At 40.2% G+C, this 22,201-nt stretch overlaps 2 protein-coding genes and 3 non-coding genes across 5 annotated transcripts; all 5 read left to right on the top strand.

Moving 5' to 3' along the window:
- Window positions 1-347: 347 nt before the first annotated feature.
- On the top strand, window positions 348-4,362 carry LOC148900337 (large ribosomal subunit protein P2-like). The gene is made up of 5 exons (XM_088991967.1): window positions 348-425; window positions 1,381-1,504; window positions 1,592-1,640; window positions 4,057-4,152; window positions 4,247-4,362. Exons 1-5 carry the CDS (start codon window positions 358-360, stop codon window positions 4,321-4,323), a joined length of 414 nt encoding a protein of 137 aa, XP_088848093.1. The 5' UTR covers window positions 348-357; the 3' UTR covers window positions 4,324-4,362.
- A 1,662-nt stretch (window positions 4,363-6,024) lies between these two features.
- trnaw-cca (transfer RNA tryptophan (anticodon CCA)) lies at window positions 6,025-6,096 on the top strand. The gene has a single exon. It is a non-coding gene; the product is annotated as a tRNA-Trp (tRNA).
- A 2,591-nt stretch (window positions 6,097-8,687) lies between these two features.
- Window positions 8,688-8,759, top strand: trnaw-cca (transfer RNA tryptophan (anticodon CCA)). Its single transcript has one exon. It is a non-coding gene; the product is annotated as a tRNA-Trp (tRNA).
- A 2,561-nt stretch (window positions 8,760-11,320) lies between these two features.
- trnaw-cca (transfer RNA tryptophan (anticodon CCA)) lies at window positions 11,321-11,392 on the top strand. Its single transcript has one exon. It is a non-coding gene; the product is annotated as a tRNA-Trp (tRNA).
- A 6,641-nt stretch (window positions 11,393-18,033) lies between these two features.
- On the top strand, window positions 18,034-20,390 carry LOC148900333 (ferritin, heavy subunit). The gene is made up of 5 exons (XM_088991963.1): window positions 18,034-18,289; window positions 18,806-18,911; window positions 19,366-19,512; window positions 19,745-19,870; window positions 20,000-20,390. The coding sequence occupies exons 2-5, from the start codon at window positions 18,810-18,812 to the stop codon at window positions 20,156-20,158; spliced, it is 534 nt and encodes a 177-aa protein (XP_088848089.1). The 5' UTR covers window positions 18,034-18,289; window positions 18,806-18,809; the 3' UTR covers window positions 20,159-20,390.
- Window positions 20,391-22,201: the final 1,811 nt, after the last annotated feature.

Here is a 22,201-nt window from a genome sequence, read left to right as displayed (position 1 = left end):
GTTTTGCACAGCAAGCCACTCTGACGAAGGCAGAAGTACACGCCGAAACATGTCAGGTATTTGAACACCTGTAATACACTGTCTGTAAGTAAAGAATCTGCTTTAAATTAGATATCAAGTAGACAGGATGAACTTAGTACAACGAGCATACATTATAATTAAAGCTTCAAATTCAATCTCCCGTTCACCATCTCGGGGAAAACAGATCTGTCACGTGGATTTTATTGTTTGATATAAGAACAACACCACCAAAAAGCCCAGGACGCTTAATGCGAGTGGTATGATTTTACAGCAGATGTCGCTGAAACCAAAGCTAAACACAAAACGAAGAAGAAATGATTCCGCCTCCTTTTGGGAATGCGACGCAATTTCCTTTCCTTCTGTGCTAACCAAGCATTGAGCACGCGTTCGATTTTCTTGCTCAAGTGAGTGGTCTTTTAAATACGTTTTTTTGTTCTTTTAATAAGTGGTCAAGTGAAACACGTGACACATTAAATATACGATTACAAAGATCTGGTCGATTAGAAGCTGTTTTGTTGAAATGAATGTTTAAAACTTGTTCGTGGTATTAGCGGTACCACCGCATGATATGCGACACATGAACAGCCAGTTTGAGTAACTCGTTTCAACAAATTGTCTCTTATATGCAAAACATATATGTACAAACTGTACGAATAATTAAACATTTCATTGCCTCAGTTGACTTGATGGGGAAAAAATAATCGACAGCGAAGAGCTCCCATATTCCCAGTGGTTACGTTGCGTTTTGTTGCGATTTCTGTAGAGACTACTCATACAATTCAAATTATGCGTCTTTGACCCTGTTCCAGTTAGTGGTGTTGTGGGTACTGCCGCCTCCGCCAAGGTGTCTCGTGTCACTGGTTAGAATCCCGCCGGGTGACATTTTATTTACCTTTTACGACAGTTGTTAATTATAAGCAGGCAGATTTGTTTGACTTAACTATTAAAGAATTGATCATTATTTTAAAACAAAATCTCTTCTTCCTGTCGTAAATAAAGGTTACGTAAAAAAAACTGCTATAATTATGTTCAAGCTCATCAGAATCATCTCCATTGGCCAAGTATGTGGAAAACGCATGGAATTTGTCTTTGATAGAACACGCTACAACAGTATCATAAACAAAGACATTATAAATAATTCATCCGATAATACACTTAAATTAAAATAAGAATACTTATAATAATAATAATAATACCTTTGCTGCTGTGAAATGTAAATTTCTCCACTGTGAGACTAATAAAGGCAAATCCAATAATAATAATAATACCATATTTTTCAAGCGCCTTTCAAAGGACGCTAATCCTAGTTTCTTTACATGTTACTATGATCACAATATTTCTTCAAATAATTTCTTACAGAATGCGTTACGTAGCTGCTTACATGTTATCTGCCCTTGGCGGCAATGATAATCCAGATGCTAAACACATCAAGAAGATCCTGGAAAGTGTTGGCATTGAGGCCGATGACACCCGTTTGGAAAAGGTACCTGTACTGGTGTTTTAAAGCTTCCTTCATGCATTTTTTAATTATATTTGAGTGACCTTCACAAATGCCATTCACCTTTAACAGGTCCTCACTGAGCTTAAAGGCAAGAAAGTGAATGATGTAATTGCTGCTGGTGAGTGTCATTGTTTCATGTCACTTTTTGCATGGCAAGTCATAAATTGTCCAATATTCAGCGAGGAAAACATTGCTATATTTTGATGTAGTTCACAAGCTGAAGGCAGCCATTGTACAGTGAATTCCTTATTGTAAATTCCAGACATCCAAATTAAAGGACAACCGACGTCTCTGGACAAGTTGTGTCCATAATTTGTAAAATGGCTTCAAATGACTTCTGAGCGTGTTTTACAAAGATTCCACCGCATATAGCTATATTTTACGTTTTAAGACTCGCGCTGAATATTCCGAAAGTCTTGTTTTTAAATTGGTGACAAGTCCTCACCCTACGTCACTGAAGGAACACCCCTGACTGAAAAAAGGACACATTGTAGCAGTCCTTCCATCACGTCAATGCATTTTGCTGTACTTGTTTGGTCTGAAAACGTGTTGCACCAAAAAGAGGCAGAAGAGGGCGACAAAGCTCCATGTAAGGAATTTATCAGCCTGTGGAAACGGGCTGATTAATTCCTCACACGGAGCTCGGTCGCCATTTTCTGCCTCTTTTTTGGTGATACATTTCCCCCCAATGTTGCCTCAAAATGGCACGGAATAAATTCTTTAATCGATTGCAAACATGTATGCTTTCATCTTCACAACTACAGTAAAGTCTCGTTATATCGATATCGGATATATCGATAATCCCGGTTATATCGATACTATTTCTATGCACGCACAGAGAAAATTACATGCAAACAGGGTCGGATATATCGATAGTCCCGGTTATATCGATATTTTTTCGGACTCCCTTGAATATCGATATAACGAGACTTTACTGTATTTGAATCATATTCATAACTGGATGTGTAACAAGAAAGCATCTTCTCCGAATCTGAAGCCATTGTTTTGATTCTCGAGCAATGCAAGACGTCTTGGCGTGACGTCAGAAACTGGGGGCGGGACTTTCTGAAAATGCCCAATTCGCAGCTCAATTTTTTGCAGATCTTGGACACTTTAAGTCATTTTTATTGGTGTTTTGCATTTGAGTAAAAATATCATACTGCGTGTTTTGGGTATTTTAGATACTATAAAACGTTCTTCTGATGTCAGTTAGGAAACAAAAAAGTGACGTCGATTGTCCTTTAAATGAACATTTGTAATATCAGAATCAGAATCATCTTTATTGCCAAGTATGTAGGACACACAAGGAATTTGTTTCCGGTAGAACACGCTGCACTAGTATCGTCGTCAAAAAAACTGCTAAGTGGCACTATACAGTTCCATTTTGGCTACTGTTGAAAGAGTTCAAAGAGTTAATGGCTTGGGGGAAGAAGCTGTTTAAATGTCTGCTGGATTTGGTGTGCATGGATCGGTAGCGCCTGCCTGAGGGGAGTAGCTGGAAAAGGTGGTGGGCAGGGTGCGGAGGGTCCAGTAGGATTTTCCGCGCCCTAGTTTGGATTCTTGCAGTGTGCAAGTCCTCGAGAGTGGGTAGGGCGGTGCCAATGATTTGATATTGTAACATATTTTTTGTTTTGTTTTACTTCTTGTCAAGGCTTTTCACACATTTAAACTCAACAAAGCATATTAAACGTGCTAAAACACACTATTGAAAGTTTTCCTTATCACCTGTTTGCAGTTTTGTTTACGGAGTTCGCCTATTATAAGCCAAAATGGGCATGCATCTTGCTGTTTCTGTCTGACTGAGCAGGGGTGTCAAACTCTTTTTTGTCGTTGGCCTCATTGTAGTTATCACTGAATTTTATGAAACCATCTACTGTATATAACTAACCACATTACCTACACAGCAAACAGCAACTGCTGGAGACGGATAACTAGTTCTGTCATATTATGTCAAGAATAATTTTTTGAACCTTGAACAAAACATTGTAATTATGGCATCACATATGACAATTCATGATGTATTGATTGTATTGTAATTTCAATTTGTGGTTCAGACCTTAACAAGCGTCATTCAAGTTGACATGCTCGAATTGCTTCCGCAAAAGCAAGATCTTGGATGCTTGATAGCCCGACACAGTGGCCATTCCTACTGATCTCTTTTAAAGAAAGAGACAATTTTTAGCCATCGAAATCAATAATGGGCTTCTGACTACACTTCTTCTCCTAGACCAACATCTATGAGGAGAGCTTTGTCTAAAAGCTTGAACCAAGCAAAAAAAAAAAAAAAAAAAAAAAACGGATAGACAGATACACACGGTAGGCTATTTGAAACCCCAAATATTTCATTTCTGCAGCCCTACTGTCGCTCTCGATTCAAGTTATAGTGCAATAGACCAAAAGGGAGTCAAACATTGAATGTTCGTCACCTTCAACAATTATTATTTGTTTGATTTCCCCCTCTAGCCTCATGACACTGACCACTCTGCTAAAATTATCGACACCTTCAATTTTCATTCTTTTCTTGTATCCTCAAGGTATGTCCAAACTAGCCAGTATGCCAGCTGGCGGTGCTGTGGCAGTGGCCACCTCTGCAGCTGCTAGTTCAGGCGGAGCTTCTGCACCTGCTGCAGGTTAGCATCAAATAAGCATTTGCTTTCTACTTGACATGTTAGCTCTCTGGCCAGTTTATCAAGACTCAACCATTTCTTTGTTTTACTTTTCCAGCTGTAGAAAAGAAGGAGGAGAAGAAGGAAGAGTCTGAAGAATCCGATGATGACATGGGATTCGGTCTTTTTGACTAAAAGAGCTCTGTTTTAAATAAAAAGTGTTTTAAAATAAAACCTGTTGCTCTTATCGTTTATAAATTGCAGAACAAAAAGATTCTTGGTGAAATATGTGGGATAAAATATTAATTCAGTCAGTGGACAAGTTAAGAATCTTATACATAATATATATAAATAATAAAAAATGTATTTATCCAGGCTTGGGACCAGCACAATAAGACACTGGATTGTGTCCCCTTGCGGCTACAGAACAAGCAACTCTATGAACTTAATAAAGATGAAGATGCTCGATAAAAGGCAGTGACAGCAAGGATAATAAAATATGTCAATCTATCTGGCATCATAATTTGGGAGTAATTGACTTTCTATGCATGTATTTTTTTATCCTCTTATCCTCACAAGTAGTGATGTGAATTCCAGCTCTATTTAGAGAGCCGGTTCTTTTGGCTCAGCTCACCAAAAAGAACCGGACGGTTCTTTCGGCTCCCAAATGGCTCCTCAGGTTTTTTGTTCCTTAAATTAATTTACTACCAAAAATAAGGTAAAATGAAGTGTCAAATGAATTACTAATGTAAAAAAATATCTACAATATATCAATTTTTTATTTATATTCTTTTAAACATGCTCAACATAGAGTACTCTATGTGTGTGTCTATTTATATATATATATATATATATATATATATATATATATATATATATATATATATATATATATATATATATATATATATATATATATATATATATATATATATATATATATTTTTTTTTTTACTGGAGCCAAATATGTGAGACAATCTTTTCGTCAATGGATGCTACAGCTGCGTGCTTGCTTTCAACATTTAGCTTGTAGTCGATGTGCACGTTCCACCATGATGTCCCTGATCCACTGGTGGAAAGATGCTTTGATCCTCTCCTCGTTCATCTAGAACTGCTTCATGTCATCACAAAGAGGGTACAGCAAGTCCTGAAGAATGAATGGCTCTGTGTCTTTGTTTTATCATATTGTCTTTGTGCTATCATATTATTTGTTTAGTTTTTTTGTTCTTTTGACTTCAAGATGGCGCCGCGAGAGTGGCTGCCTTTCCAGCAGCTCATGTATTTTGTTTTTCTACTTTCATTCCTTTCATCACTTTGCTGCTGTGAAATGTAAATTTCTCCACTGTGAGACTAATAAATCCAATCCAATCTAACCCATCTGTCTTCGGATAGTCGGAGGGTCCGCACTGAACTGGTTATTATTCTCATGTAAAATTACATTTTCACTGACACTCAAAGTTCCAAATATACTTTTGTCCAGAAGGTGGTAGTAAAACATTCTTGAACGTTGACTACAGACTTTAACGAATTAAAATTTTACTTAGGGAGCCTTATTTCAAGGGAAAATATTTGCCATGATCCCTTTTGAATCATTGGTACAAGTTATGTTCCACGACGCCAGGGACCACGGTCAGCAAAAGAGGTTCGGGTGGTGATTTGACACAATTGCACCGCGACACATCGGAACACATCATTGTCGTATTTCGGGCTGACTTCCTGAGCACGCGTGTCTTATCCCATTTATGTACGTACAATTATTCAAAACTATGATATATGTCACCACCTCAATGATAGAGAGTAAAATTATGGACATATAAGAAAGACGGTGAGGACTAAATACTATACGTTTTGCATGTTGATGACTATATAAAAGCAAAACGGATTCTGCGTTGGTGTGACTCTGTGGCGCAACGGTAGCGCGTCTGACTCCAGATCAGAAGGTTGCGTGTTCAAATCACGTCAGGGTCAGTTCCTTTTTTTTTCCAAGTAACATTTGCTGACTTTATGTTTAACAATGCAACTCGGTTTATTTAGCACAGCGTTATCACAATGCGGTCCTGGACGGCCACTTTGCTGCATGTTTTCAAAGTCTCCTTGTTACATCACACTTGATTCAAATGATTAGATGATCACCATCATCAGTATGGCAGAAGGGATGGGTGAAGTCGCATGGGTTTCGTCTTGTGATTAACCTGAATCTCCTCGAGATTGTTCTGGAAACTATGGGCGGGACATGGTGCCACACTGTGCGCCGTTGCGTCACTTCCTTCATAATTTAATAATCTAAGTGCACAACTCTGTTACACACATATATGATGAACAAGGCGTTGGGGGACTGGGTTTGCAGCTTGTTTATGTAACCGGCCTCCGGCCTAGGGGATACCTGGGTCGGTCCAAAACGCTTCACAGGCAGGTAGCACTGTGAACGACGAGGAAAGACGACACGAGACAACCGTGTTAATCAGCTTCACACAACGGCATTTATCCATTTACTCATCAAAACATCAATTCAGCAATTTCAATATCAGAATACATTCATGTGTAGATCTATACATTCAACATCTATACATTGTATATATCCTCCACATTCGCACATGCTTATGCACGTCTGCCCGCTCGTGTGTGTTGTACTGGGAACTACAATTGACATCCAAAAATCCAAATTCATCAAAGCCACAAAATATTCATCAAAGCCACAAAACAAGGTTTCATATCTAGCATCGCCCAATAAGTCCCCAATTACTTTAACATCTTGAGAATGTCTAACACTTATTATTTTGAATACCTGTGAACGACGAGGAAAGACGACACGAGACAACTGTGTTAATCAGCTTCACACAACGGCATTTATGACAACTGCGCATGCGTGATCTGAGCCTACATCGCCTTCCTCTGTTCCATTCACAGGCGCGTAGCGCCCTCTCCTGACTTGGTAGTCTAATCGACTAACATACAATAACAGAGGTCGTTTCTAACCCCCTACATTTACAACAGTCATGAGGGCATCGGAGGCAGCGCCGCCATTTGCCGTAGGGGGAAGGTACGTCGTCACGGCTATGACGTGTGAGAATTCCCGTGGCAGGTAATGCGGCCGGAGTTTTTCCTTCACCGTGATGTGCCCAGGGTTGCACCACTTGTCATTCACAAACACAGCAATCCCGCCTCCTTTCTGCTTACCGCTGCCTTCATTTCTGTCCGCCCGTACAAGTTGGAAGCCATCCAACTCAGTGTGAGTGTCCGGAGTGATTGCCGATAGCCATGTCTCCATGATGAGTAGCAAGCTGGCTTCCCTGTACTCCCTCTGGTGCCGCGTTAGACAGTAGACACCCTGAATCAGTTGCCAGCCAATCGCAGGGCACACAGAGATGAATAACCATCTGTGCTCTCACACACGCTGAGTGAAAATTGAGTGTCAATGTGAGAAATCCAGAGTACTCTGAGAAAATAAACCACACGAACCCCGGACCAAGATCAGACCCCAATGCCTGTGAGGTCAGGTCAACGTGCTAACCACCTGCCCATTCTATTTCAATTATAGGGAGTGAAATTATGGACAGAAGTGGTGAGGACGAAAAAAATATGTATTAATTTGAGTACAATCAAAATCGTGTATCATAGTTTTTTCCATTTTCATTCTACCCGTTAGGAAACCTTCAGTGCCCAGAGCAGCATTTCCATGTTCTCTGGGTTTGGAATAAGAACTGTAATACTGTATGGTATACAGTACAACAAACCATGTTATTGGTGTGAGACTCTGTGGAGAAATGGTAGTGCATCAGTTCCACATCAGAAAGTTGTGTATTCAAATCACATCAGGGTCAGCAATATTTTGTAGGCCACACAAGCTAAACGTTGCAGAATTACTTGTGAACAATGAAACTGTACTAATTCAGCGGATACCAAAAGCAGACATGTCAAACATATGGGCTCCTGTTTAAACTGGCCCACTGTCAATATCATGTATTGTGGCTCATAACCTGTTGAGATGTGCGTGTTTGCGATGCATTTGGGAGAATAAAGACTCAAGATGTTCCTACTTGTTTAGATCATACAAGTAGGATGTTTATTTGCTGGAGTGCAGAAAGCAACAGCTTCTCTCAGCATTGTACAGGAAGTCTGTGACTTTGATCGCTGTCAAAGGACCGGATGTAGCGTTGTGGCTGGGTTGCCAGATCCGCTCAACATCCAGCATCATTTATCTTCATAAATAATATTATAGCATTGCACAAAATGATGATACAAAATAACTGTTTCTTCACATAGCCTATTATAGCCCTTATCCAAAGACTGAACCCCACGACGCTTGTCTTATCTATCAAAGTCAAAGTCAAAGTCAGCTTTATTTTATTATTATTCTATGATAGGGATTGAGATTATGGTCACATTAAAATCGGTCAAGAGAAAAAAAAAGGTTCAAATCCAAACCAAAGATTAGATTTGTTTGCATGTTCTTTATACCCACAAATAAACTGCCACAGTCCAGTGCAGTATTTTCATGGAAGCAAATCTTTGGACAAATAATTGAGATATAATGTATTCTGCATCTATCCCTATCATGTGACTCTGTGGCGCAATGGTAGCGCGTCTGACTCCAGATCAGAAGGTTGCGTGTTCAAATCACGTCAGAGTCATGTCTAATTTAGGGTTGTGTGAGGTACTTGCGGAACAATGCATTAAACAATGCAAATTAGTGGGTCTTACAAAGCAGACACATCAAACATCTTTTCACAGTTGAGGCGGTTCTGACTAAAAAAAATAAACTCAAGCTTCATTCAAATAAAAATAATTAATTACATTTATTTGTATTTTTTTCTCATCTTGAGAAACCTCCAATGTCCAGATATATTATTTTACATGGGAGCAAACCTCTTGCTTAATAAATGAAATATGAAGGGTCACAGATATTCAGATGAGACTTTGTGGCGCAATGGTAGTGCGTCTGACTCCAGATCCAAAAGTTGCAAGTACAATTCACGTCAAGGTCCGCGCTGTTTTGTGGGCGGCAAAAACTAAAATGTGCAGAATTACTTGTTGAGCAATGCAAAGGTATCAATTCTGTAGATCCCAAAGGCAGAGAGTTGAAATGTACAGGCTCTGCTCAAAACCGGCCTTCTCATAGTTTCATACAACATTGCCGTGTGTTTTTGAGAGTGAAATAAGTACAGTCAGACCTTGGTTTTTCAAACGCGTCTGTTCTTGACCAAATTATTTTGCGACCATAAAATGAGAGATATATACACCTCAGATTCCAACAGAAAATTTGCTTTTGACTAATCTCAGCAAATCCGAAAACACCACTCAAATCCTCTTGGCTTCCTCAAAGGACAACCGACGTCTCCGGACAAGTTGTGTCCATACTTTGTAAAATGGCTTCAAATGACTTCTACTGAGCGTATTTTACAAAGATTCCACCGCACATTTTAAGTTTTAAGACTCGCGCTGAATATTCCGGAAGTCTGGTTTTTGAGTTGGTGACGAGTCCGTACGTGATGTCACTGAAGGAACGTCCCTGACCGAAAAAAAGGACACATTGTCGCAGTCATTCCATCACGTCAATGCGTTTTGCTGTGCTTGTTTGGTCTGAAAACGACATGTTGCACCAAAAAGAGCCAGAAGAGGGCGACCAAGCTCCATATAAGGTATTTATCAGCCTGTGGAAACGGGCTGATTAATTCCTCACAGGGAGCTTGGTCGCCATTTTCTGCCTCTTTTCTGGGACGCTACATTGCAGTCAAGATGCCTCAAAATGACACGGAAGGACTTCTTTAATCAATTGCAAACATGTATGCTTTCCTCTTCAGAACTATTTGAATCATATTCATAACTGGATGTGAAACAAGAAAGCATATTCTCCGAATCTGAAGCCTTTGTTTTGATTCTACAGCAATGCAAGACGTCTTGGCGTGACGTCACGAACTGGGGGCGGGACTTTCTGAAAATGCCCAATTCGCAGCTCAATTTTTTGCAGATTTCTCTTAATTATATTGCTGCAACAGCAGTTTAACAGCTGTTTAAAGGACAACCGACGCCTTCAAATGACTTCTACTGAGCGTATTTTACAAAGATTCCACCGCATATAGCTATATTTTACGTTATAAGACTATACTTATATGAATATTCAGGAAGTCTTGTTTTTGACTTGGTGACGATTCCTGACGTCACGTCACGGAAGGAACGTCCCTGACCGGGAAATGACACACAATGCATTTTGCGGTACTTTGTTTGGTCTGAAAACAAAATTAGAAGGAAAACACATAAATAACGCGATTGTGAATCGTTGTGTGTTGCACCAAGACTACTATTTGATATTCGCTGACACAAATTCCCAGGAGACAAATCAGCCCATTTCCACGGAGCTCTGGCGCCATCTTCTGGTGCTACATTTCTGTCCAGACGCCTCAAAATGACACAGAATAAATTCTTTAATCGATTGCAAACATGTATGCTTTCCTCTTCAGAACTGTTTGAATCATATTCATAACTGGATGAGGAACAAGAAAGCATCTTCTCCGAATCTGAAGCCATTGTTTTGATTCTCGAGCAAGGCAAGATGTCCTGGCGTGACGTCACGAACAAGGGGGCGGGACTTTCTGAAACTGGCCACTTCCGGATTCAATTTGAAGTAGTTTTTAGACAGTTTAAGTCATTTTTATTGGTGTTTTGCATTTGAATAAAAATATAATGCTGCGTGTTTTGGGTATTTTAGATGCTATAAAACGTTTTTCTAATGTCAGTATAGAAACAAAAAAGTGACGTCGGTTGTTCTTTAAATGAGGAAGTGCGACTATATAAACTACACTATAGTACTAGTAGTACTACTACTTTAGAGTACAGTACTACAAAAAAAACCCAGACAGAGAACATGCAAACTGCACAAAAGAAGGCCGGAGCCAGGATCAGACTCTGTAATGTCAGGTCAACACGCAAACCACACGTCCACCTGCCCATCCGAATGACAATGACAGGGAGTTAAATCATAGCAGGGAGTTAAATCACAGCCAGAGGTGGTGAGGACTAAAAAATGTGTAGTAATTTGAGTCGAATGAAACTCGTGTATAATCTTTATTTTCATTTTCATTCTACCTGTCAGGAAACCTTGAGTTCCCAAAGTAGTACTATTTTCATGTTATCAATGTTTGGAATAAGAACTGTAATACTGTATGATGCACAATGGACGGGAATGTTAGCGTAAGACTCTGTGGCGCAACGGTAGCGCGTCTGACTCCAGATCAGAAGGTTGCGTGTTCAAATCATGTCAGGGTCAAATGTGTTTTTAGGCCGCACAAGCTAAATATTGCTGAATTATTTGTTGAACAATGAAACTATGTCAATTTAGCATATCCCAAAAGTAAATACATTAAACATATGACGTGTGGGTCAAAACTAGCCCACTCGTGATTCTGTACAATTTGGCCCAGTGTACAGTGGTACCTTGGTTTTCGAACGACTCACAGTTCGAACAAAACATTCGAGATGTTCGGGTGTATCGATCTGTTCGTGACCAACTGTTGTCGCCAGCGGACGTGCTGCGTTTTGCTCTCGCGTATAATACAGGTGTACGTAGAGTTTTAGCTCCTAATCATCATGCCTCCAAAGAAAGTAAGTGCTGCTACAAGTGAAAAAAGAAAAGTAGTGTGTACAACTATTGCATTTAAGAAAGAAATAATCGAAAAATATGAAGGAGGTGTGCGAGTGTCTGATCTGGCGAGGGGATACAGCATGGCGAAATCTACGATCAGTACGATATTAAAGAATAAGGAGGCTGTGAAATCTAGTGATGTGACTGTGGGAGTGACAGCAAGTGTCATTGGATAGATATTTCATGAGAAAAGAACATCCTGTAGCCGAATCATCCGTAGCAAAGAGATTTGAACGTGTGAGCACCCCTCAGACAGAAGAGCTCCCCGAAGTTTTTATGTAAGGGGACTAAATTTCCTTCCTCTGTCCACCTGCGCCTTCTGCTGACCACCACAAAGGTAAAAAAAATCCTATTCATAATTATTTTCTTTACGAACGTACAATTAGCCTGGGTTACATTTATGTTTGTTATTTGTGCCTTTGCCATTTTGCTTAACACATTCTGAGATATACATTACTTTTTATGTGTTGGTCAGCATTTTAATGTGCAATATCATGCATAAAATAATGTATAAAATACTGTACTAAAAAGGTAAACATTCAGTGTGTTGGAACGGATTAAAACGATTTACATTATTTGTAATGGAAAAAATGGTTTCGGTGTTCGAACAAATCGGTTTTCGAACAGGGTTCTGGAACGGATTATGGTTGAGAACCGAGGTACCACTGTATTTGAAAGTGACATAAGTAATACACTGGCCCTTTGGTTTCATCTACTGTGCCTTCCGACAATCTGTGAGGCCTCCAATGTGTAAATTTAAAGGACAACCGACGCCTCCGGACAAGTTGTCCATAAGTCGGTTGTCCATAATTTGTAAAATCACTTCAAATGACTTCTATTGAGCGTATTTTAAGAAGATTCCACCGCATATAGCTATATATTACGTTTTAAGACTCGCGCTGTATATTCAGGTCTTGTTTTTGAGTTGGTGACGTCACGGTAGTTATCGTCATTGACCGAGAAAGCGACACACAATGCCTTTTGGGTACTTTGTTTGGTCTGAAAACTTCATGTTGATCCGTGTTGATGGCGAAATTAGAAGGAAAACACATAAATAACGCGATGGTGAATTGTTGTGTTGCACCATGACTACTATTTGAAACTAGTTGACACAAATTCCCAGCAGACAAATCAGCCCATTTCCAACGGAGCTTGGGCGCCATCTTGTCGATTTTCTGGGACACTACATTGGAGTCCTGACGGCTCAAATTGATACGGAAGGACTTCTTTAATCGATTGCAAACAATTATGCTTTCCTCTTCAGAACTATTTGAATCATATTCATAACTGGATGAGTAACAAGAAAGCATCTTCTCCGAATCTGAAGCCATTGTTTTGATTCTCGAGCAAGGCAAGACGTCTTGGCGTGATGTCACGAACAAGGGGGCGGGACCTTCTGAAACTGAAACTTTCTTAGGTCATTTTGAAGTAGTTTTGGGACACTTTAAGTCATTTTTATTGGTATTTTTCATTTGACTAAAAATATCAGCCTGCGTGTTTTCGGTATTGTAGGTGCTATAAAATGTTTTTTTGATGTCATTTCGGAACCCAAAAAATGGCGTTGGTTGTCCTTTAAGGTTTTGATTTGTTTTCGGACTAAGGGAACATTTCTTAGCAGCAGAATGCAGTGTTTCTCAACACTTAATTCCTCATCACAGCACGTCCACCATTTAGAAATTGCTATACCGTAATCGCTGAAACAAATTAATTCAGGTCAGCAACCAGAAGGATACAAATAAGGATAATGTCAGATAGGTCAATTAAAAACACATTGGGCGAATAATGGAACCCCAGAGGGTACTGTAATTAGTCCATTGTTATGTTGTGAGGATAAATGATGTCTTTGCAATGGTGTATTGAGATATCGTGAGGTCACTGTTTGCGATGGAGCACTGTGCAAAAGTATTGGGTGCAATAGATGAGGTGGTAAAGTGGAATTATTGCAACAACAAAAACAGGCCATTTTGAACACTTGAAATTGGTCAGTAACTTGCTAAAATGACACCCATGCATCTGGACTGAACAAGTATCTAGATTTGTGAAATAATATTCATGTCTGTGTAAGCTCTCAGTCGTACAGGAGTGGTCCATCGATGAGAAGGTTTCTTCAGCCGTCATCTGTACAAAAGTGAAGGTTTCGGACGTTTCGCCTCCTATCCAAGAGGCTTCGGCAGCGAACTAAAGTCTGACTGGTCGTATCGGCCCCATTTATATATCCCTAATGTCCAGACATGGTGGCGCCGGACACAGCTATGATAGGTCCCTACTCTCAGGTTGGGGGGGGGGGGGGGCAGGGGACCCCTCCCTGTGGCCCCACTGATTGTTCCTACATTCCTGACTAACGACTGGCCTATTACCCCCACTCCCCCCGGTATCACCTCATCAGCATAACGACCCTCATCAGCATAACGAAAGTTGCCTAATCTGTTTTGCCTAAGCAGGCTATTGTATGAATTGTATGGCTATTGTATGAATCAGGAGAGCACTCACTAACTGTGGGTACTCTCAGTGGTCATTCAACAAATGTCAGAAAGATACGACCAGTCAGACTTTAGTTCGCTGACGAAGCCTCTTGGATAGGAGGCGAAACGTCCGAAACCTTCACTTTTGTACAGATGACGGCTGAAGAAACCTTCTCATCGAATAATATTCATGCTAATACCACTATATTGAAACAAGTCTGTGTTCATCTGTGTAAGCTCTCAGTCATACAGTAGTGGTCCATCCAGAAAAAGGTCATCTGTACTTCTTAGAAAGTTTCGGACATTTCACTCCTCATCCGAAGAGCTGGCTTAATTTAGACCGTGCTTACAGCAGACTTCTTTGGTTGTTACCACATAGGCTTAATCATGCTAATAAGGTGATACCAGAGCTGATGAGGCAATCAGAGCCAAGGATAGCACATTAGAGGTAATCATGTCTGTCCATTAGGGATATAAGGTCAGAGTTCCCAGCACAACTTTAGTTCGCCGACAAAGCTCTTCGGATGAGGAGCGAAACGTTGGTCAGCTTCAAAGTAGTACAAATTGCGGGTGAATAATCCTTTTCCTCCATGGTGTGATTGGGTAGTAGGGTTATGTTACTTTATTCCTTGTGCTCATTGCTGTTTTCTCGTGATTGGGTCACCTTATCTTTTAATTACATTCCGGGTGTGTCTGGGTTGCCAGTGTTATACCGGTTGCCCTTACCCCGCTCTCCGCGCCGACCCTCGCCCCGAAGCAGAACGAACTGTCTCAAAGAGGCGGCGGCGGCAGCCCCCGACGCCGGTCGTCGGCCCGACACTGCCTGCTCGTCGCTGCGATCCCGAAATTTAAAAAATAGGGTCTGGCGGTCGTGGTCGTAAGTACGGGTGGTCGTAAGTCAAGCCGGCCGGATGTTATCTGTGTTCAGAATATGTTGTGGCATTTCAAACACATGTAAATTGAGTAATGTGAACGCATGTACTTTCCCTGACTTCGATGAGAAGGTTTCTTCAGCCGTCATCTGTACAAATTTGAAGGTTTTTCCCTGACTTCCTTCTTCTTTTTCTGTTTTCCTTTCCCCATTTTCTATCTTCATTCAATGAAAGTAAATCCTCAATGATCGTAAATCGTGTTCATTTCACCACAGGTTTGGTTCATTGTTTTTTTCTTATACATGTTTATGCTATCAGGACAAGACAAATAATCTTTATTTATAGCTGTAAACTGAACAAACTGTCTTGCCTTGGAGGTACAAACAACTAATAGTCAGGCGCTAGACTGCAAGTGAATCATACATACTGTTTCTTCATACCAAACTGCACTGTGACGTCAGTGGAAAAACACACTGCGCTGAGTCAGGAGACATTGACGGGATATTGTAAACTCCTTCATTCTTGAATTACTCTTATTTGTCCATTATTTACCTCATCTTCTGTGTCCTTACATCAACTCTAACCAATTATCCAATATTGCAATAAAAGCTGTCTTTGACTTGTTTCAATATAAGGTTTTAGTCGTGCCTTACAGAATGAAGGAAATACACTGTAGTCGAATTTGGATGTCTATCCTTATTTCGTCCTCCCTCGGTTATGCTGTGTTTTTCCTGATCAGTCACGACCTAGTCAAGTTGCGCCCTAGACAGATTGTGAAAAAAAATCCAATTGAATGCTGCACATTTATTGCATGCAGGTTGACACACCGATTGATTCAAGAGTTTTGGACCATGACAAATTGCTCCTGTGGCCTGACGTTGATTATATTAAGTTGCAATTATTTCAACCAACTTTCCTTGGGCAAGAATAAATGGTATTAGTCCCCAACCTTTTTTTGCGTGAAGGACCAGTCTCACATTACACAAAATTATTTTTAATGACCTCTGCATTTATTGCACAACCCACTATTCACTGTTAGCTACTAGATAACATTTCTCAGTATATACCAGTAATGTCGCTAACAGGCCAAGAAACCTCATGCAACAGGAATAGAAGGATAACAAAAAAACTGCTTTATTATGGATACAACAGGAGGTGATGCAGTGAAATGCTCCTTGAAATAAAATAGTTTAATAGCCAACAGTTTTTACTTTTTTATATCACCGTGATTGCAAAGGACTACATTGAAAGTTTGACTTTGAGCCGAGCGGCAATGCCCTCCCATGTCATATTTATTCATATCTTTAGTTCTGGTGGAGTGAAAATCGCAGGCCTTTTAATCCCCATTCCATGTTGACTCACTGAATCAAATAGCAAATAGTGCGACATTTTTACACAGTTCCTGGATTTTAACATTGCCTGATTTGCTTATAAATGAAAAGTATTATTATTATTATTATTATTATTATTATTATTATTATTATTATTATTATTATTTGCAGTGTACAGACACATGCTACCAATGAGCTTTCAAAGCAATTAGTGGCTGTCTCTCATTGAGCAGAATTTAAAGGACAACCGACGTCTCCGGACAAGTTGTGTCCATAATTGGTAAAATGGCTTAAAATGACTTCTACTGAGCGTATTTTACAAAGATTCCACCGCATATAGCTATATTTAACGTTTTAAGACTCACGCTGAATATTCAGGAAGTCTTGTTTTTGAGTTGGTGACGAGTCCGTACGTGACGTCACTAAAGGACCGCCCCTGACCGTAAAAAAGACGCATTGTAGCGGTCCTTCCATCACGTCAATGTATTTTGCTGTACTTGTTTGGTCTGGGGACCTCGTGTTGCACCCAAAAGCCGCCAGAAGGCCAGAAGAGGGCGTCCAAGCGCCATATAAGGAATTTATCAGCCTGTGGAAACAGAGTTGGCCACAGGAGGTCGCCATTTTGTGCCTCTTTTTTTGGGTGACAGATTTCCCCCCAATGTTGCCTCAAAATGGCACAAATAAATTCTCTCATTGATTGCAAACATGTATGCTTTCCTCTTGAGAACTATTTGAATCATATTCGTAACTGGATGTTTAACAAGAAAGTATATTCTCCGAATCTGAAGCCAGTGTTTTGATTCACTAGCAATGCAAGACGTCTTGGCGTGACGTCACGAATTGGGGGCGGGACTTTCTGAAAATGCCCAATTCGCAGCTCAATTTTTTTGCAGATTTTGGACACATTAAGTCATTTTTATTGGTGTTTTGCATTTGACTAAAAACATCATACTGCGTGTTTTGGATATTTTAGATGCTATAAAACTTTTTCTGATGTCAGTTAAAAAAAACAAAAAAGTGACGTCGTTGTCCTTTAAAGTAAATGACGTTATTACTGAAGTAGTCTTGTCAAGTATCTTTACCTGAACTTTTTATCTTCAACATTCTTTTTGTGTTGCTTTGTGCAAGCGGGCTCGGTAAATGATACCGCTTCTGGATAGAGTTGAGGTTCTTTATTCGGACAACCGTCTTGGTCGGAGGGAAAGCGATTGACGTGATTGTGAGCCTCTCGTGGACTCTCGCACGACTGACTCGCTACAGCGCATGCTCTGTTTGGTCTATAGCCAAGCATTGTAAGTCGAACAAGCAAATACGATTTGCTCATATCATTACACTAATTAATACTGTACTTCGTCAAAATAGCGTCGTTGCTTTATTTTCATAGCTCGAGAGACAATAAGGAGACATGACTGAGATCTTGATTCTTTGAGAATTTGCCGAAAGGAAACGCTCTTTATTCCGAGGAAATTGAATCATGTCAAAACGTTTGGAAATTAGACAACACGTCACAGCTGCGTCTCAGTTCCACCCTTTAGAGGAGGGATAATGACGTCATATTTCGCGCCCCTTCTCGATGACTCTCTTGTACATAAACTCAGTCTCTCCAGTAACGTTTCAGGAGCGGACAGTAAAGGTTACCTGCTTCAACAGTGCTTGAACGGCAACCGCAACTGTCTCTATTTCGTCACGAAGACTAAAAGAACATCATTTGATTTAGAAGAAAAACTTTCAGTGGTCGAATTCGATCTCAATCGCTTTCAGCCTTTCTCTCGTAAACTAACCTCTTTGGGTTGTTAACTGTGTAATTCTTTTGAACCATTTCAACCTTTCTGCAAACAAAGACCGCTCTGAATCGAGGTAAGAACAATTCTACATGTCTAATCAATGTTCCGGTATTAATTTTCCCACCGTCGTCTTCGACAAATACGTTGTTTATGTCGTCAGTGAGGCCTTGACGCAGTCTCGACCTTGCTGGTATCATATTTCAACAGCTTCCGCCGCTTGTTGACGACGTTCTCCTTTGGAACATCCATCAATTATCCGAACCGCGTATTAAATATTAAAATGCATGATCGTAGATGCGTGTATTTTTCAACAGAATTAATCTATCTCGATAATTTAACCTTGGTCATATTGTCTTGTGCGTCCGCGTGTAATTAAATTTATCGCACGTGTTCGGTGTAGGATTAGGAATTATATCATTACTTGACGCATGCGCCGCGAGACAGAGCGTGGTTATAAAAGCGTTTTTTTTTTTTTTCTCAATTGTGGATATAAATTGGTTTCCTACGCCAGTCTTTTAAACGGACTACAAGGTTCCCGGTTTATAGCGGTATTTGAATGACGTACATTCGTATTTTTTGCGCATTTCAGAACAATGAGTTCCCAGGTGAGACAGAACTTCCACCAAGACTGCGAAGCTGCAATCAACAGGCAGATCAACCTGGAGCTGTATGCTTCCTATGTTTATCTGTCCATGGTGAGTGTGTGCGCGCTTTTGCCTGCATCTGTCCTCAAACACCCTCTTGAGATCAGCAAATATGCATGCTCAGATGAATGAAAAGGTGCCGTTCAGTGAGTTCAGTCATGTTCTTTTAAAACGCACATGGTATAGTCAGTCCACCACATCAAATGTGTAACTGAGACAATCTTTGCACAAAGGTTGAAGTGCATTGAGATAAGGTTCGTTTGTCACTTGCCCTCAAAACGCAAGCGTAGATGTCATGTTTCATATAGACCACTTAAGAGTTACTATACAATGTGGTGTAATGAATCATCAAAAGTAAAACTACCTTTTGAGACTCTTGTTACACTGTCTTATTGTGTTAGTTTAATACTGTTACCAAAGAATATTTATTTCAGCCCTATTAGAAGAAATTGCTTAACTTGAAGTTAATTGGTAACCCAGACCTCCTTTCTTGTCCTATTTGTAGGGTTATTACTTTGACCGGGATGACCAGGCTTTACACAATTTTGCCAAGTTCTTCCGTGACCAATCTCATGAAGAGCGTGAGCATGCAGAGAAGCTCATGAAACTTCAGAACCAGCGGGGTGGGAGGATCTTCCTTCAGGATGTCAGGGTATTGACTATTTTTCATCTTGCTCTCTTTACTTGATTCAACGCTTATCACATGAACCATGTTGGGAGTGACGCACTGTGTGAATGAAGATACGAAGGGTGTATGTGTGTTAAGTGCTGCTCATCTTTTTGAGTCGCAAACAAGCCCCTAGGCTGAAGTATACTGCAATTTTGAGATTAATGTACTTGCTGTTTTAAGATTAAATGTGTGTTTCTTCTGTTTTGCGTTGCAGAAGCCAGAACGAGATGAGTGGGGCAGTGGTGTCGAGGCCCTTGAATCAGCCCTGCAGCTTGAAAAAAGTGTGAACCAGTCACTTCTGGACTTGCATAAACTGTGCTCCGATCACAATGATCCACATGTGAGTTTTTAACTAAGTGGGAGCTTTTGAAATGTTTGACCTGATAAATTGGTGCAAATCTTGCATATTCAACTCATTTGGATGTTAGCACAATGCAAAACTAATTCTAACAATGATTTAATGTTGCAGTTGTGTGATTTCATCGAAACCCACTACCTGGATGAACAGGTGAAGTCCATCAAAGAGCTGTCGGACTGGGTGACCAACCTGCGTCGCATGGGTGCCCCACAGAATGGCATGGCAGAGTACCTGTTTGACAAACATACTTTGGGCAAGGAAAGCAGTTAAATTCCTCCATTGCTTTTGTATCTTTGTGTTTGAAAGTGCAACCTCATCTTTGTGCTACATGACTGTGTGTTAATTTATCCTCTTGCATTAGACCTGCTAAATTGAACTTGTACTCTGAACACTCTGAACAATGCCCTGTGACAGTGCTTCTTGTAATATGCATCCCACTTTGCCAGTGTGGTATTGACCCTGTACACTGTCAACCTGACCAAATAAACCACCTGAAAGATGACTTGTTATTTTTGTTTTCTGTAAAGAAAAGGATTGTCCTGAACAAGTGTTGCCTAGCCAAAATGTATGCAAGTTATTCCAGAAGTGCAAGAGTAAACTATTGAAATATCGTGTAGTTAAGGAAAATGTTATGGCCACATTTATACTTGCAAACATGAGTGTTTGAAAGCGGCTATCTTTTCCTTTTGGCTTTTTCCTTCAAGTGGTTGCCACAGCGAATCAGTGTCCTCCATCTTCAGAGGTTTATGTCCCAGCAACTCTGAACTTGATAGATCCAGATATCAGTCTGATGGGGGTAAACTTCTCCACAGCGGGACTAATAAATCCATCCAAATCCCAATAGACAATGTCAAAATGTCATTGATTGTCATTACAGTGAGACCTCAACTTACAAACACCTTATCTTACAAACTTTGTCTTACAAACGTCAAATTTATGAAAATTAAACCTTATAAGCACTATTTTCATAATACACACCCACCACGGCTGGCGGAGTGATCTTCAGCGGAAGCACGCAACCGAACAGCACCAGAGGTTAAGTTACCAACAGTCCTTATGGAAGGTGAGTGTCCTTCCATAAGCCTTCAATGACCATCAAAAAGGTAAATAAAACTATTTTACAGCAGTTTATTTCTTTAATTACAGTCCTCATGTAATGCGCCTCTTTCCAAACAGCAATTCCCTTTGACCTTCGACCTCCAATGCCATTCCATCAAGCCTTAAACTTAAAGTGACTTTGATACAATGCAGTGTATTTCTTTCATTACAATACAGTAGCACATTTATTATACATAGAATAAGGTATGTTGTGTGTAGTTTTAAGGCTTACTTAAAGTATATTTTATGGAAACCCGGGAACTGATTATTCCCATTTTAATGGTTTCCTATGGGAAATTGTTTTTTGAGTTACAGTTTTCACCTTACACACTCTGTCTGGGAACCAATTAAGTTCGTAAGTTGAGGTCTCACTGTACTTGTGAAGTTGGCATTTCAAACAAGTTAATTATTTTATGGATCCCCTGAGTTGCATTATGAAATGCTGCTCAATACACTAAAGAACACTTGACCGATACCCCAATGAATAAAATATCCATTTTTTGAGCAGTTTATAGCTGCATGGGAGCTTCTTGCAGCGAGCTTTGGACAGTGCGTGGCCATAGCCTGAGCTGGTTGCCAGGCAATCGTAGGGCACACAACCATTCATTCACAACATGGAAATGAATGGTTGAACCCAGCCTATGAATTTTGACACAGCCTTAGTGTTCAATTAACCGTCAATGCAAGTTTTTGGAATATGTGAGTAAAATGGAATGCGTGGAGAAAAATCAGGCATTCATGAGGAGTCCAAACCACCGTGCCCGAATTTGAATCTACTGTGAGGTACATGTGCTAGCAGCTAACTGGTTGGACAACATGCTGCTTTTATTAAACAAAATATTCCAGTTAAACATGTATAAGTCTGCTGAGAGAACTCAATATAAATTGAAGTTATTGTTGGTCTTGATGTATTGAAAATTTTTATGTCAGAAATGGGCAAAAAACACTTTGACAGAACTGCTCCAGCGTGCCCGTGACGCTTGTGAAGAGAAGCAGATCAGTTCATGGACGGAAAAAAATAGTTCTCTGGTGGTTTCTACGTGTACAGAAAGTAATGGATTAAACAAGGACCATGGTTTAGAATGTATGTATCCCACCCACTTAATCCTCACTTGGGGTGCTGGAGCCGACGCCAGTAATCTTCGAGCACGAGGCGGGGGACACCTTGAAGCAGTTGCCAGACAATCGCATCGCACAGAGACAAACAACCATCTG

This window comes from Hippocampus bargibanti, linkage group LG03, assembly GCF_051943395.1.
Source record: "Hippocampus bargibanti isolate YZ-2025 linkage group LG03, ASM5194339v1, whole genome shotgun sequence".
In the NCBI taxonomy this organism is placed as follows: Eukaryota; Metazoa; Chordata; class Actinopteri; order Syngnathiformes; family Syngnathidae; genus Hippocampus; species Hippocampus bargibanti.
This window is presented reverse-complemented; position numbering and strand designations above follow the sequence as displayed.

Coding starts and splice junctions, on each gene's coding strand:
- LOC148900333 (XM_088991963.1), top strand. CDS start 18,810: ATGAGTTCCCAGGTGAGACAGAACTTCCACCAAGACTGCGAAGCTGCA. Junction 19,513..19,744: donor TCTTCCTTCAGGATGTCAGG/GTATTGACTATT, acceptor TTTGCGTTGCAG/AAGCCAGAACGAGATGAGTG. Junction 19,871..19,999: donor CCGATCACAATGATCCACAT/GTGAGTTTTTAA, acceptor TTAATGTTGCAG/TTGTGTGATTTCATCGAAAC.
- LOC148900337 (XM_088991967.1), top strand. CDS start 358: ATGCGACGCAATTTCCTTTCCTTCTGTGCTAACCAAGCATTGAGCACG. Junction 1,641..4,056: donor GAATGATGTAATTGCTGCTG/GTGAGTGTCATT, acceptor TGTATCCTCAAG/GTATGTCCAAACTAGCCAGT. Junction 4,153..4,246: donor AGCTTCTGCACCTGCTGCAG/GTTAGCATCAAA, acceptor TTACTTTTCCAG/CTGTAGAAAAGAAGGAGGAG.